The sequence below is a fragment of the Rhineura floridana genome, chromosome 20, assembly GCF_030035675.1.
Source record: "Rhineura floridana isolate rRhiFlo1 chromosome 20, rRhiFlo1.hap2, whole genome shotgun sequence".
Taxonomy (NCBI): domain Eukaryota; kingdom Metazoa; phylum Chordata; class Lepidosauria; order Squamata; family Rhineuridae; genus Rhineura; species Rhineura floridana.
In genome coordinates, this window is record NC_084499.1 from 17,100,198 (window position 1) to 17,115,119 (window position 14,922).

Genomic DNA, 14,922 nt, shown 5'->3' on the forward strand with positions numbered 1-14,922 from the left:
GGGATCAGTTTCAGAAGTAACTTTGAACCTGTTTCTAACTCTGCCTTAAGGTGGAAAATAACTTCCTTGCAACGGGCATCAGATCTGCCTGCTTTTTTGGCCATCCGGCTGTGCTGCTTACTCCCTCGGCGACTGTGGAAAACATCTGCTCCGGCATATGGCGCTCGCCAGTCTGTCTTGTGTGTTTGTGTGTATGTGGCCTGCAGGGATTTTGTGCGATTGCTTCATCTGATAGCGCTGGTCGTAATCGTTATGCCTCATAACCCCAGCGCATGGCTGGTTCAAGGGTTAAATATGATTTAGGGACCCAAATGCCCCAGGAACATGGCGAGAGCTGCTGAGAAGATAGGGCGCTGTAGCAAGTCAGACCCATTGGTCCATTTAGCTCGGTACTGCCTACTCTGACTGGCAGCAGCTTTCTTTCAAACTGGGAGTCTTTCTCAGCCGTCGGGGTTGGGAATTAGGGATCTTTTGAATGCAAAGCATGTGCCACCCCCCCCTCAAATTATTGTCCATCTAAAAATAATGTAAGATTCCAGTCCTCATGATTCCAAATAGCAGCACAGGAAGCTGCTTTACACCGAGTCTCTCTAGCTCAGTGTTGTCTACCCTGACTGGCAGCAGTGCTTTAATGTTTCACGCAGGGGGTCTCTCCCCGGCCTACCTTGAGGTGGCGGAGATTGATGCCAGGGATTGTCACTGTGACAAAAAGTAAATAAAAGCCCGCTGGTTATGAAAACAAAGGGGTGTGGCTATACAAATGGAGGGGCAAAGCCACGCAAATAGACGTGTGGTTCTCCTGTCTGTGTGTCCTGGAGGGGAGTGCAGCATGCTCTGTGCGCAAAATTTTTGTGCTCCCCCCTGCTTGTTGCAATAAACAAACCCTCATCGAAAGAGCTCTGCCGGACCAGATTGCAGATCTGTCTTGCATCTCTCCTGCTTTCAGCCGTGGCCAGCCTGATGCATCCAGAAAGAAGCCCACAAGCAGGATCCGAAAGCAGCAGCCATTCCTCCCCACACACTGAGGGGTTGGGAAGCTCTTGCCTGGGGGCCCTCCAGGCCTCTCTGCCTGGTCCTTGGGACTCTCCTGAGGCCACACCCCTCTTTGGCCCTCCTTCCCACCCTCCTGGCACATCTTTTCCTGCCTGGGTCCTTTCACTTTGACGATCCCTTTTGCTTGCCTGGCTGGAGGATGGGGGGGGTGAGTATGTGTACAAAGATAAAAACATGTTGGTTGCTCCACCCACTTTTGCCTCTGGCCCCGCCCACTGCTGGCATGTGCCCTCCCCCAGAAGGGCATGCGGCCCGTTGGGCTGGCAAAAGGTTCCCAACCCCTGTCCTGCCGTGTGTGTGTGTTTTTTGTCCTCAGCTGCTGGTATACTGCTTCGTCACGTGGAGTCTCCATCCACCCACCTTAACTAATAGCCATTGATGGAGCTCTCCTCCTCCATGCGTTTGTCTAAGCCCCTTTTTAAAGCCGTCCAAGCAGCTGGCCCTTACCTGCACCCCAGAATGGCAGGCATGCCACTAAGCCTTCTCCTCCAGAGCCCATCTAGTTGGCAGCATTCACTGGGGTCTTGCCTCGCATGCGAGAAAGCACCCTCGATTTGCTCCTTGCCTTCAGCACAGCGTTTGACCTTCTCATTCCACTGGGATGTGTTTCCTCCAGCCTCCCAGTCACAACAAGTCGCTCTCCCTGTCCTTGGCTCTTGCACCGGTTTGCCTTTCCACTTCTCTGAGCCCAGATAAGACTGCTGCTTCATTAAGCAAGCCGGTTGGTGGCCAGCTGTGTTGGGTTTTTATGCCCTGGAGGGACTGTGACTTATTATGTTCTGTGTTTTGTAAGATACCTAAAGCAGCGTGTGTTTCTGAGTTGCCTAGAATTTCAGCAGGTTCCTTTTTTTTTAAGCATTTCTACCTAATCCTCTTCCAAAGACTTTGGTGCAGCTTGCATAAGCTTGGCCTGGTATTTAAGTCTGAGCCTGGTTGCCCTAGGCCAGGGGTGGGGAATCTCCAGCCTGCAGGCCAACTGCAACCTCCCCCCCCCCAGGCTTCCCCATTTGGCCCCTGGGCTGTTTTTTGGGAAGCCACGCCCACCCACCCTACACTTGATGTCATATGTGGCGTCGGGTACAGGGCAGGTAAGGGCAGGGCTTCAGAGGAACAACTGGGAGCTTGCTTGTTCCTTCGCTAAAACAAGGCACGTGCCCAACCTTGAGGAGGGGGAAGCAATTTCTACTCAGTGGCAGAACAGTGATTCATGCAGGGTTGCATCAGGCAGCATTCTCTGTGGCTCTCAGTGAATGTTACATTTTCTGATGGCAGCTTAGCATTTCTCTTGTAGCACACAGCTTGGGAATTATTGCACAACTCTTTCGTGGCTTCTGCAGGAATGGTGCATAAGGGAAGGGCCATAGCTCAGTGGTAGAGCTTCTGCTTTGCATGCAGAACGTCCCAGGTTCGATCCCCAACAGACAACCCTGCAGGGCCACTGCCTTGTCAGTGTAGGCAGTACTGAGCTAGATGGACGCCAGTGGTCTGACTCAATGTAAGGCAGCATCCTATGTTCCTATGCTTAATTTGCTGAGTTCTGTGGTGGGTGGTTGGCTGGCCTCTGAAATCTTTTTTCCTTTCCTTTTCCAGATCATCGGTACCTCAGTCTGCTGCTCAAGCTGTCCACCAGGTTCTGGCAACTGTAGGTACAAATCAAGCAAGCCAGGTATTGTCAGTTTCTTGAAGCTTCTCTCTTTTTTTAAAAAAGTCCTTTCTATCGTGTATACCACCTATGCCCCTCCAGATGTTGCTGGACCACAACTCCCATCATCCCTGACTATTAGCCATGCTGGCTGCAGGGGCTGATGGGAACTGGAGTCCAACAACATCTGGAGGGCCAAAGGTTGGACAAGGCTGGCATTAGACCCTTAAATCGTAACACATCCCTTTAAAATGATCTGAAGTATGCTCCCCGGGCAGAGGGAAGGTGCCTTTCTAACTGGAGATGCATGCCAGGCCCAATCTGAATACTGTCATTCTGCACGAGCAATGCAGAGTCCAGGGAGTCCCGCTCTTAATCTGTGGCTCTTCCTTGACCTTGATACCCCCCTCGTATCCTTTTGTTTTGTCTCTCGAACCTGCTGTTTTATCTCGTAGCTTTCAAATGCAGCTGGTGGGTTGTTTGTCACCCTGGCATGCCTGATTCAGATTAACGAGGACTGCCTTGTTCTGGAGCCTTAAAAAGCCAAGGCTAAATGGAAGAATAGCAAAGGGCATTGATGGGTCTCCCATTTGCCCTTTCCCAAGAGCTGCCCTGCAAGGCAGCCGTTGGAGGCTGTCGGTCCAGCTTGCAAAGCCTCAGTGCATTTTGTTAGTCGAATGAGGCTTGGAGATCACCGTTTACAGCCCTGACTTTCCTTCAGTGCTGCGTTATGACAATGATTTATTTTGATTTTACCCACCCTTCACCCTAAGGTCCTAGGACAGATCACAACAGTTTGAAAAACAACATTAGAAGCAGTTTAAAAGAAATTACAATCGCAAGGATGGGGTGGGCCCTAAATTATGCTTCGCAGTTAAATGGCGTTGGGCGCACCTAAAGGGCTTCGCATATAATATGACAGGGACAGCTAAGCTGTGGCCCTCCAGATGTGGCTGAACTGCAACTCCCACCAGTCGCAACCTAGCCTTCTCCATGACATGCAAGTTTCCTGTGTGCAAAAAGGGGTTTGGTGGTTGTTTGAACATGCCACCATATTCACTCACCTGCATAATGACATGGGTACAGCCCAGCACCAGATACGCCAAGCCGAACATGCATCAGATTTTCTAATTTTGGCTGGGAACCGATTCTTTCAACATGCCACCTAAGGGCATGTTGCTTCTGCCCTTGGCTGCCTCCCCTTCGTTTTTGTGGGGGTCTTGTGTCACCTAGATGGCTCCCTGTCTCAAGCCTTTCTCCTCCCTTACATACTTCTTGACCAAAGTGCTCTGTTATTGTTTTTTAGGGACCTCCACCCAGCTCCCTTAAGTTGCAGCCTCCACCTAGCTCTGTGCCCTTGGCAAGTGTCACCATGGCATCCACTGGCCCGCCTTCGGCTGGTAAAAAGAACTCAGGTCAGTTCATGTTGGATGGGCGTATGGTCAAAGTTGCAAACAGCCCTTTGCCGCTATGGGGTCATGCTCATCGCAGGGGTTGTTGTTGTTACAATTAATTAAGAAATTCAATGTATGTCTGGGAGTTTAAGGGAATGCAAGTCCCTTACAGTGAAATTACAGAAAACAAAGTTCAGAAGGGGTGTTACCAATATTATTTAGAAGAAGTTGGCAAATTCTAAGGACGTTCAGTGAAGCCAGAGAGCTTGAAAAGAAAAGAAAAACCTTGATTTTGCTTCAGTGGAAGGAGATGCAGGGGTAGCTCAGTCTAGTGAGTCTAAAAATGGCAAAGTGGTAGCCTCTTCTAAGGACCCAAAAAATGGGGTACGAGAAGCAGAGGGAAGAAATGATGGTAATGAAAAGGACACTTCAGGAAGGGGAAGATGTAAGGAGATTAGGATGGAGGACTGTTCTTATTTTATAGTAAAATGTTGAGTGGGAAAGGGTTAATAGATTGTCATATGTCTCTAGGCAAATGCATATCATTGAATGTAAATGGATTAAATCACCCACTTGAAAGGAGGGGGGAGGGCAAACATGCTGGAAACTTCTGTTGCAGGAAAAGATGAACACTTCTTGTCCATCTAGCTCAGTGTTGTCTACACTGACTGGCAGCAGCTCTCCTGACTTTCAGGCAGGGAGTCTCCTAGCCCTCCCTAGAGATGCCGCAGGGGTTTGGACCTGGGACCTTCTGCATGCAAGGCAGCTGCTCTGCCACTGAGCTACGGCCCAGTACTTTTCATGCTGTTTTTTTAATGATTGTTTTCCAATTTTTTTATCCGCAAATTCTAATAAAATAAATAATAAAGCAACAAAAGTCCATTGCCAGGTGACATTAGCAATGAGAGTATTCAATCAATCCTGTTTTGAACATATACATTAATATAAAGCTGTCCAAACAGATGTATGTATAAATGAATTAGGCGGTTATAAGGCATACGTTCAGATGCTATAAAGGCAGTGAGGTCTTTGAACCACACGGTGACAGATGGTGGCCATTTGTCCTACCAGCCTTGCAGTATAACTCTTTTCGCCCCCCCCCCATGAGGTCTCGCAGAGCCCACTCTTGCCTCCGTTTTTTGAATGCTTGTTGTTATGGTGACAGTTTCGGGAGATGCTGGTCTAAGAGCTCTTGATAGCTTTTTGTATGCAGTACGAGAATGGCAACAGCAAGCAATAGAACGAGCAACCTCTTGGGAGGTTGTGGCAGGCAGCCTCTCAACTCGTCTTCCCCCCCTGCCCTTGCCAGCAACCCACCCACAGGAGCAATCCAGGCCGATTCTCTCAGTTTGCTTAGGCAACTGCTCAGCCTGAAAACCTGTTTATTACTGTCATCGAGCGACCTGCAAGAAGCCCTGAAAAGGAGGTGGGTGGGTGGATGGGCTTGGTGCAAGAGGTGGTATGCTCCTGAACACCAGTTGCTGGAAGCTGCAGGAGGGGAGAGTTGCTCTTGCACCCAGTTCCTGCTTGCGGGCTTCCCATTGGGGCATCTGAGTGGCCACTGTGAGAACAGGAGGCGGGACTAGATGGTCTCTTGGCCTGATCCAGCAGGCTCTGCTTTTGTTTTTATGAGGTTGCACCATCTTTGGGTCACAGACTTCCCCTTTCACGCCCCCCCCACGGGTGTCTGAACTCTCACAGCAAAGCAGTTTTGCCGTGGCATCTGAAGGGGCCAAACTGTGCTGTGAATCGGACTCCATGGTCAGACCGTGGGTTGTACCCTGCTTGAAACTGACCCACTGAAATGGACAGACATTATTAACTTATTTATTTATTTATTTATTTATTTGATTTGTATCCCGCCCTTCCTCCCAGCAGGAGCCCAGGGTGGCAAACAAAAGCACTAAAACACTTTAAAACATCATAAAAACAGATCTTAAAATACATTAAAACAAAACAGCATTAAAAACATTTTAAAAAACAACCTTAAAAAAGGGTTAAAAACATTATTAAAAACATATTAAACAATTCTGACACAGATGCAGACTGGGACAGGTCTCAACTTAAAAGGCTTGTTGAAAGAGGAAACTTATGCAGGTCTACTTGGGGAGTGAAGGTTTTCAGTTCTGCTTTGAAGGCCATCTGTGCTTCATGTGAACCAGGCATGGGAATGTAAGAAGAGCGCGGCTGCTGCATCAGGCCAGTGGCTCATCCAGTCCAGCATCCTGTTCTCACAGTGGCCAACTTAAAAAACAACAACATATTAAACAATGCACGCTATCAATACAACAATTACAGAAACACATGCTGAAGCCCAGATTGTGTAGCTGTAACACCAGGCTTGTTCACAAATTGCACAGGTAAAAGCTGTCTTTTTACATACGTACAAGCGTTTGTGTGGAAAAGAGTGTACACTCGATGTGCACTGTGCAACTGTTTATGCACCCAGGCCCACAGATTATGCACTTGTTGAATGTAAAATGTGAAGCACTCCTAATATTGTTAAAGCTTCCCAAATGCCTGGGAGGCTAAAAACATTTTTACCTGGCACCAAAGTAATAGTCAAGTTGATGCCAGTCTTGCCTCCCCAGGGAGAGCATTCCACAGAGCTCTAAGCAGAATACAGGACTCTCCTTACCCCCACCCGCGGCTCTCTTCACAACAACGCTGTAAGGTAGGCTAGGTTGAGAGATATAGTGACTGGCCCAAAGTTACCTACTCAGCCTCACAGCTGAGTTGAGATTTGAACCTGGATCTCCCAGGTCCTAGTCCAACCCTCTTATCCATTGTGCTACTCCAATCTCTGAGGCTTTTTTTTAGTATAAAGCGTTAAGCTAATGAATCTAATCTAATCAATCATTGGGGGAAAGGTGAGGTATAAAATGTGAGAACCGGACGCTGGACTAGGTGGGCCCCTTTTGGCCTAATGCAGCAGGGATCTTCTTACGTTCTAATAACACAAAAAGACTGATGGGCAAGGGTAAAATACCGTTTTTCTCCCATCTGCGGTGTGTTTTCTATAACCCTGTGCTGTTCTTGCCATCCCAGGTCAAGGCCCCACGAAGACGGCTACCGCCGTAACCTCCTCTGCTGCAGTGCCCATCCCGGCAACACCTGCCCACTTCAACAAACCCTACACTTTCGCCACCGCAGGGTATGTACGTACGTCTCTCTCTGCACCTTCATAGACGTCTCTTCTCACAACTCTTGGCAGCATTGTTTTGTATGGCAAGATCCATGTACCTGGTCCCTTTCAGGGAGCCAGTGTGGTGCTGCGGTTAGATTCCCGGCAGATGCGTGCGGCTGCGTGACGAAGGACACCCTGGTCTTGTCTGACACTCTGCTGGAGCAGCCTTCACCGACCTGATGTCCTCCAGATATTTTGGACTAAAGCTTCCATCAGCCATGAACCGAGCAGGATGGGGTGGGGTGGAGAAAGGTTCCAATCTCTCCCAGCCCTTTGCTGCACAGTGTTAAATCAGGAGATCCAATCAGAGTCTGTGCATATCATGCCAAATCCTGGCCCAGTGCATCAACTTTAATTAGATACTTCAACCCTGGTTCAGTTTGCTCCAGAGCAACCCAGTGGAACAAGGAGCAAAGCATGACCAGTTGGGGGGGGGAAAGGCAAACCCCAAGTTGTAATTGAAACGAATGCACCACTTTATTGATGTGCAAAGCTTAATGGCATTATGGAACTGAGAGGTAATAGAACAAGAACAATATGTGAAAGTAAAGCAACTTTGTTGTTGTCATTATATGCCTTCAAGTCAATTACGACTTACGGCGACCCTGTGAATCTTTTTGGATATATTCATAGGGTTTTCACGGTAAGAGGTATTCAGAGGTGGTGTACCATTGCCTTCCTCTAAGCCTACAGCACTCGGTATTCCCAGGTGGGTCTCCCATCGAAGTACTAACCAGGCCTGACCCTGCTTAGCTTCCGAGATCAGACGAGATCGGGTGTGTTCAGGGTAGTATGGCTGTAAAGCAACTTAAGGTAACTTAAAAAGTGACTTAAACTGGCTTTTCCCAACCTTGGGTCCCTAGATCTATTATTTGTTTATTTATTGTTTGTTTATATCCTGCCCTTCCTCCCAGAAGGAACCCAGGATGGCAAACAAAAACACTAAAAGCACTTAAAAACATCTTAAAAACAAAAGACTGTAAAACATATTAAAACAAAGAATCTTTAAAAGCATCTTAAAAAGCCATTCCAACACAGATTCAGACTGGGATAAGGTGTCTTCTAAAAGGCTCGTTGAAAGAGGAAGGTCTTCAATAGGTGCCGAAAAGATAACAGAGATGGCGCCTGCCTAATATTTAAGGGGAGGGAGTTCCACAGGGTCGGTGGCACCACACTAAAGGTCCACTTCCTATGTTGTGAGGAACGGACCTCCTGATGAGGTGGTATCTGCAGGAGGCCCTCACCTGCAGAGCGCAGTGATCAACTGGGTATATAAGGGGTGAGACAGTCTAGATATTGCTGGACTCTCCTCAGCCCAAGCCAGCATGGCCAGGAATTATGGGAAAGGCTGACTTAAAGGAATGTGATAATTTGTATAAGCTAATTAACGATCAGTGATGAGATGAACCAACAACAGAATAATAAAAGTATGAACTAGCTGCATTGACAAGATTATTATACATGACATTGACAAAGCAAACCTTCTAGATCCTCTGCAACAGTCTCTAAGCCCTGTCCTTGGGTCAGTCCTAGAAGCTGCCTGGAAAGGTCCCATGGGAGTATGTTGGTCACGGAGGGGTTGGGATAGATGTGCATTCTGTGCCTAGGTGTAGGGATTTGCAGAGCAGTTACTTAATTAGGTGTGCCTCAAGAAATTCAAGACAAAGATGCCTTTCTTGACCCTGGCCTTTGACACCTGAGACGTGTACTTTTACGACCCCCCCCCCTTTTGGGATTTTAGGTTGGTTTTTAAATTGTTCTTAATGTCATATTTTAAAGTTGTTGTGACCCACCCTGGGACCTTTGGGTGAAGGGACGGGTAATAGATGATGATGATGATTTCTGGAAGTAGGATATTCCCTGCTGAGAAGCAGGGGAGAATGGGTGGGGGCGGTGCTAGGAGAGTGGGCGCAGGGCTTAAGCAGGCCGGATGGGGAGGTTTGGCGAGCCACGTGTAGCCCGTGGGCCAGAGGCTTCCTCGGCCCTGCTCTAGGACTAGCTCCTGGGGCAGGGCAGGTGGGCAGTAAACTCGTAGCGCCCAGTGAAACAACAGTTTCTGTTGTTTGGGAGCGGAGAACCATGATGCTTATACTGGTATAGAACCAGTATAGATAAGTAGCATATACATGTGAACCCTCTTTCTTCTCCTTCCATCCTCCCTGCCCTGCCTTTCTGCTTCCTTTTTCAAAAAAGGGAATACAACTAAATGTTGTCCATCGCGTTTTTGTTTTCTAGGCCTGGATTTAACTTCGGTGCAGCCACCTCATCTGCTGCAACATCTGCCCCGCCTGGTTTGGAAGGCAAGTCTTTTTTCTTTTCTTTTTTAAGTGTAGCATGCAAAGAAAGCATAGAATTAAAACGGGTGGGGAACCGTTTTTTGGCCCGAAGGTGACATCACAAGGAAGTGGTGGGTGGGTCCAGAGGGAAATGTTTACCTTTGAACAGCAAGCTAGTCTCTGCATGAGAGGTGTGGCCTGCAGATAGGAGGTGTACCCTGGAGGAAAATCCCAGGGGCCAGAGAGAAAGGTCATTTGGGCTCTGTGTCTGAGGCTTGACTGGGCCGTTGGGCCCCACCCTTTCCCGGGCCTGTGGCACTATAGCCCAACACCCCCCCAATGCAGGTGGCGCAGGGCTAATAAGCCCACCTGCGCACCCCACCTACCTCTTGTGTCATGTGAATGACGTGTGTGCATAGTGCGCATGCCTGCCATCACCCAAGATGGCGGTGGGGGTGTCAGCCTCTTAGGGAAGCCCCTGCCGCCATCTTGGGTGATGGCAGGCATGTGAGCACAGTATGCATGGCATTCACACTGATGGGAGAGGTAGGTGGGGCTTGCGTGCGTGCTTATTGAAGCCTGAGCTGTCTGTATTGGTGGGGTGACTGGGAGCTCCCTCTCTGCAATCCGCGGCAGGGTTGGGTTGCAGGACCCGACGCTGCCACGGATCATAGAACAGGAGTGCCACCCTCCCACCCTAAGGAGGGGTCCTTCAGGGGCCCTCGGCTGGGGTCCAACCTAGCCACCCTCTGGTGCCGGCCCTGTTCCCCACCCCTTAATTAAATGGCTGAAGTATCTGAGAGGAGGGGCCTGGAGGCATGCTTCACCTGAAGGGCAGGTAATGGGGGACAGGGCTGTTAGTGGCTACGAGCCATGATGGCTATGTGCCACCTTTGGGTTTCAAAGGCAGAACAGCAGCACAAGAGAGGTGTTGCCCTCATAGCCTGCCTGTGGGTTTCCCCACGGCATCTGGTTGGTAAAGCATGGGAAGCTGCCTTATGACCAGACAACTTGGCTCTGTACATGTCATATAGTTAAAGCACATGACTCTCTCCCCCATCCCCACCACGGAATCCTGGGAATTCTGGTTTGTTAAGGGTGCAGGGAATTGTAGCTCTGTGAGGAGTGAACTACAGTTCCCTTGAGGGGGGAGCCCTGTGACTTCAAATGCATGGTGTATATGCAACTCTAACACTGAGCTATGGTTTCCAATGTTTATGCTGCTGTAGGGGAGGGAAAAAACCCTGATCAGTTGAACAGTGCCTTCTAACATTTGTTCGGTTGACATCTTTCCCTTGTGTCTTCACAGCTACAGCCGCTCCTGCAGAAGAGCTGAGTCAGCCTGGTGTCTTTCCCATTGGTGGGAACACGATATTCGGAACCACTCTGGAGAGCTCCTTTGCTTTTGGGTCCGCAAAACCACCTGGCCTTTCGGGAGCCCCCATGACAAGCAACAACGCAGGAGATCCGTGCCCGTCAAATGGCCAAACAGTCATGGCTGCAGCCTCTGTCCCCCTCACAACCTCCAGCAAACTGGAGAGCCTTCCGCTGAAACAAGGAGACCATCCCTTTCAGGGCACTGTGGCTGGGGAAACCCTTGGGAGCTTCTCTGGCTTAAGAGTCGGCCAAGCCGACGAGAACTCGAAGGTTGCCTCTATGAGACCTCCGCCTGTTAACGTCATGGGTGGACAGCCACCAAAAGCGACCACTGTGCCTTCTGGGTTTGCTCTTGGAAGCTCTTTGCAGGGAGCCAAACCAACAGAATCCGATGCCGTCTCGGTAACAGCGGCCAGTTCAACATCTACATCAGTCAACACCGTCTTCGGCAGCGTCCAGTTGGTCAACACAGGGTCGCCTGCCGTATTCGGCCTCGGAGCATCTGCGGGCACTGCCAAGTCAACTTTTGCTCTTGGGATCCAGCCGGCGAATGCCACAGCAGCAGCATCCTCATCAGCTCCCGTTCCGGCATCGACATCTGCCCTCTCGTTCGGAGGTCTGTTGAGTTCAACGTCCATTACTACCTTACCAGCAAGTAAAGGAGAGGAAGGTGCCAAAACCTCCCCAGCACCTGAAAAGCCTTCTCAGAATGATGTCGCTGTGGCCACAGCAACCCAGCTGCAGGCTCCAGACCCTCCTCGAGAGTCACCCGCTTTAGCCGTGCCTTCTCCAGAAGGGGCACACGGGGTAAACCTTGCTGCTGTGGCAGAGCCTACAAAAGAGACACTTTCCACCACAGTGTCTGCAGATTTGAAGGCTGAGGTGGTTTCTGCATCCGCCTCTCTGGACCAGCAGTCTCCGGCAACATCCGCTTCAGCGAGCGTGGCTTCGCAGGTCGCCGAAGTGACCGGTGCACCTCCAGCTTCCTCTAACCCCAGTACGTCTATCCAGGCACTGGCCACAGGCACCTCTGCATTCACAGTCGCTGTCTCAGCGGCCCCTTCTGTGTTCACACAGCCCGCTGTTACCGCTTCTTCTTCCGGGTCAGCCTTCAGCCAGCCCGCAACTGACACTTCAGCGGCCCCTTCCGCGGCCCCCGTCTTCGGTCAGCTCTCTGCAGCAGCTACAACAGCCTCCTCTTCTCCATTTGGCCAGCTCTCCGCCGTCCCGCCGTCCTCCGCCACCGCTGTCACCACCCAGGCTTCAGCAACTCCCGGATTTAACACGTCTGCCTTTGGCACCACAACTGCTGCTGGCTTTGGGCAGCCAGCCTTCGGTCAAGCTCCTGCCTTTGGCCAGTCGGCAAGCACATCGAGTGGCTTCGCTTTCAACCCGGCTGCCTTTGGAGCGACTCTAGCTTTTGGCCAGGCAGCTTCCTCTGCTGCTCCCGCTTCCAGCAGTGGGAACGTCTTCGGGGTGCCGTCCAGCACGAGCACCACCGCTTCCTTCTCCTTTGGACAGCCGTCTGCCACTAGCACCGGGCTCTTCAGCCAAAGCAGCACGCCAGCTTTCGGACAGAGTTCCAACTTCGGGCAGGCCGGATCCGTCTTCGGTAGCACCGCCGCTGCCACTACTCCAACCTCTACAGCTGGATTCAGCTTCTGTCAAGCTTCAGGTGAGGAAGCATGTGCGGGACTGAGGAGTGGTGGGTTAAACCAGAGAAGGGAGAGACATAACTCAGGGGTTGAGCCCTCTGCTTTGCATGCCCAGTTTCAATCCCAGATGCCATCTGCAGATTGGACTCGGAATGTATTTATTTATTAATTTTATATCCCCACCTCCATCCTCCCGGGAGTCCCAGGGTGGGAAGCAAGCGACAAACACTAAAAGCATTCATAAAACATATTAAAAACAAAACATCTTTCAAAAATATATTATAAACAAAGGTCATTGTAGACCACTGTTCTTCAACCTTGGGTCCCCAGATGTTGTTGGACTACAACTCCCATCAACCCCAGCCAGCTAAGCCAACTACCAAGGACTATGGGAGTTGTAGTCTAACAACATCCGGGGACCCAAGGTTGAAGAACAGTGGTGTAGATGATACTGAGCTGGCTAGACCAAGGGTCTGACTCAGTTTAAGTCAGGGTTCTGTGTTCCTATGAGAGTCCAGTGGCCCCTTAAATAGTAATAGATTCATTGAGTTGTGTCTAACAAAATAATTGTGCTCTCAAAAACGTGTCCAGTCTTACTCAAAAGTAGACCCATTGGAAATAATGGCCATGTTTAGTGGGTCTACTCTGAGTAGAACTTAGCTGGATACAACCCACAATGATTTTTCGTAGGGTAGGGGGTGAATTTGGGCCACCAAAGAGGTTGCTTGTTTTCCCGGGGAGAGGTGGCAGCGGTGGCTGTTTTTGCTCCAGGGCCCTGGGAGTCAGTGGGGGGTGTCAGGAACGGCCACAAAAGCTGCCTGCAGGGGTTTGTGGGAAAAGAAAATGGCGGCCAGACCACCAGGAAAAAAGATCACAGCTGCTGTTGCTAACGATTCTACCATAATAAATCCGTTGGTATTTTAAGGGCTCGCGAGACTGTTAAAGTTTCCTTTCAGCACGAACCGTTCTGGGATTTGTTACTAGGTTATGAACGAGCTTTCCATTTTCATAGTTTAATATGCAACTTTTCCTATTCAAAATTTTTAAAAATTTGTTTTTAAAAAGGACATTTTCAGCCTCAGACAATAAACAGAGTGAAGGGCAATGTTCTGGAAATGTTGCAGTTTTCTCACTGAAATGCAATTCCTGTCTGAAGGCCCTTGAAAGCTAATGGGCATCTGAGGGCACGATCCACCAAGAAGTTCTGCTTTGAAGCCCCATTGAAGCAAAGCGGGGGGGGGCAGGGAACTTCCCCACGGATCAGAGTGCCCAAAGGTGGAAAACTAATTAGGTTCATTATATAAGATGTTAATTACCAGGACAAAATATTATTTTTAAAGGGTGTAAGTGAGCCCTGGCAACAGCAAAGGGGCCTTAAATACAGGCAAGCACCTACATTTGATTGCAAGGCATGCATTTTGAAGTGAGCCAGGCAATTCTTTTTAATCAAAATACTTCATTTTCATTTTACACAAACAGGTGATTAACCCAGCTCTAGATCTCTCCTGCACAAGGGAAATCTGAGTTCTGTGGGGCTTGTTCAGAGGTTGCTGCCGTTTTGAGATGTTTTAATTGAAATCCAGGCATGTTATTCCATCAGCATTTTAACCTTCAGTGTTGAGTATTTGGCCTTTTTGGAGAAAAGGCAGAGCAATGCCCAAGAGCCAATTCCTGCTCTACTTGATCTCCTCTCTCTCTGAACAGAAGTGCGGATATAACATGGAGGGGTCAAATTTCAAAAAGCCTTGGCTAATCTGGACTGTGGAACTCCCTGCCACAAGAAGTTCATTTGCGCTCCCTCCATGCCCTTTTCTCTGAACTTTCCATCAGCCGATTAAGATATTTCTGTTCTGGCCCGCTTTCAACCTGCCGGCTTTAAGAGTTCTTCCATGGGCTCTCTTCTAGCATGAGATTACCTGTGCTACTTGTCTTAGTTCTCTCATGTTTCACTGCATTTATTGTTGACTTTGGTTTCATAAACTTTCTGTAAAAGTAGTGGGTTCTACAGGCCTCATAAGGCGCCAGGGCCTTATGTTGAAGTGCAGATAATCTTTATAATAACAATAGTAATAATAATAATAATAATTTTATAGTATTGATTATGGTTATTGTCATTCTTTATTAATATTATTGAGTTGTAGCCAATGCTAGTCCGACTCAGAGTAGGACTTTGCCTCCTTTCACCCATAGCAACATTTCCAGCGAATGGCAATGGCAACTCTCCAGCTCTCTCTCTCGACTATCATTAAGAACTTAACTAGGATTCCTGCATTGAGCAGGGGGTTAGACTTGATGACCTTACAGGCCCCTTCCAACTCTACTATTCTATGACAATATC

General features: G+C 49.2%; 1 protein-coding gene and 1 non-coding gene across 9 annotated transcripts in view; one reads left to right on the forward strand and one right to left on the reverse strand.

The window, feature by feature from the left end:
* NUP214 (nucleoporin 214) overlaps positions 1 to 14,922 on the forward strand; it is a 74,667-nt gene that overhangs the window by 44,911 nt on the left and 14,834 nt on the right. For all 8 annotated transcript variants that reach the window (XM_061604417.1, XM_061604412.1, XM_061604414.1 and 5 more), the window contains exons 25-29: positions 2,644 to 2,719; positions 4,002 to 4,110; positions 7,138 to 7,243; positions 9,512 to 9,576; positions 10,862 to 12,604. In XM_061604417.1, the coding sequence (XP_061460401.1) occupies positions 2,644 to 2,719; positions 4,002 to 4,110; positions 7,138 to 7,243; positions 9,512 to 9,576; positions 10,862 to 12,604 (2,099 nt within the window). The remainder of the gene's footprint in view (positions 1 to 2,643; positions 2,720 to 4,001; positions 4,111 to 7,137; positions 7,244 to 9,511; positions 9,577 to 10,861; positions 12,605 to 14,922) is intronic.
* LOC133374039 (5S ribosomal RNA) lies at positions 7,961 to 8,080 on the reverse strand. The gene has a single exon (XR_009759798.1). It is a non-coding gene; the product is annotated as a 5S ribosomal RNA (ribosomal RNA).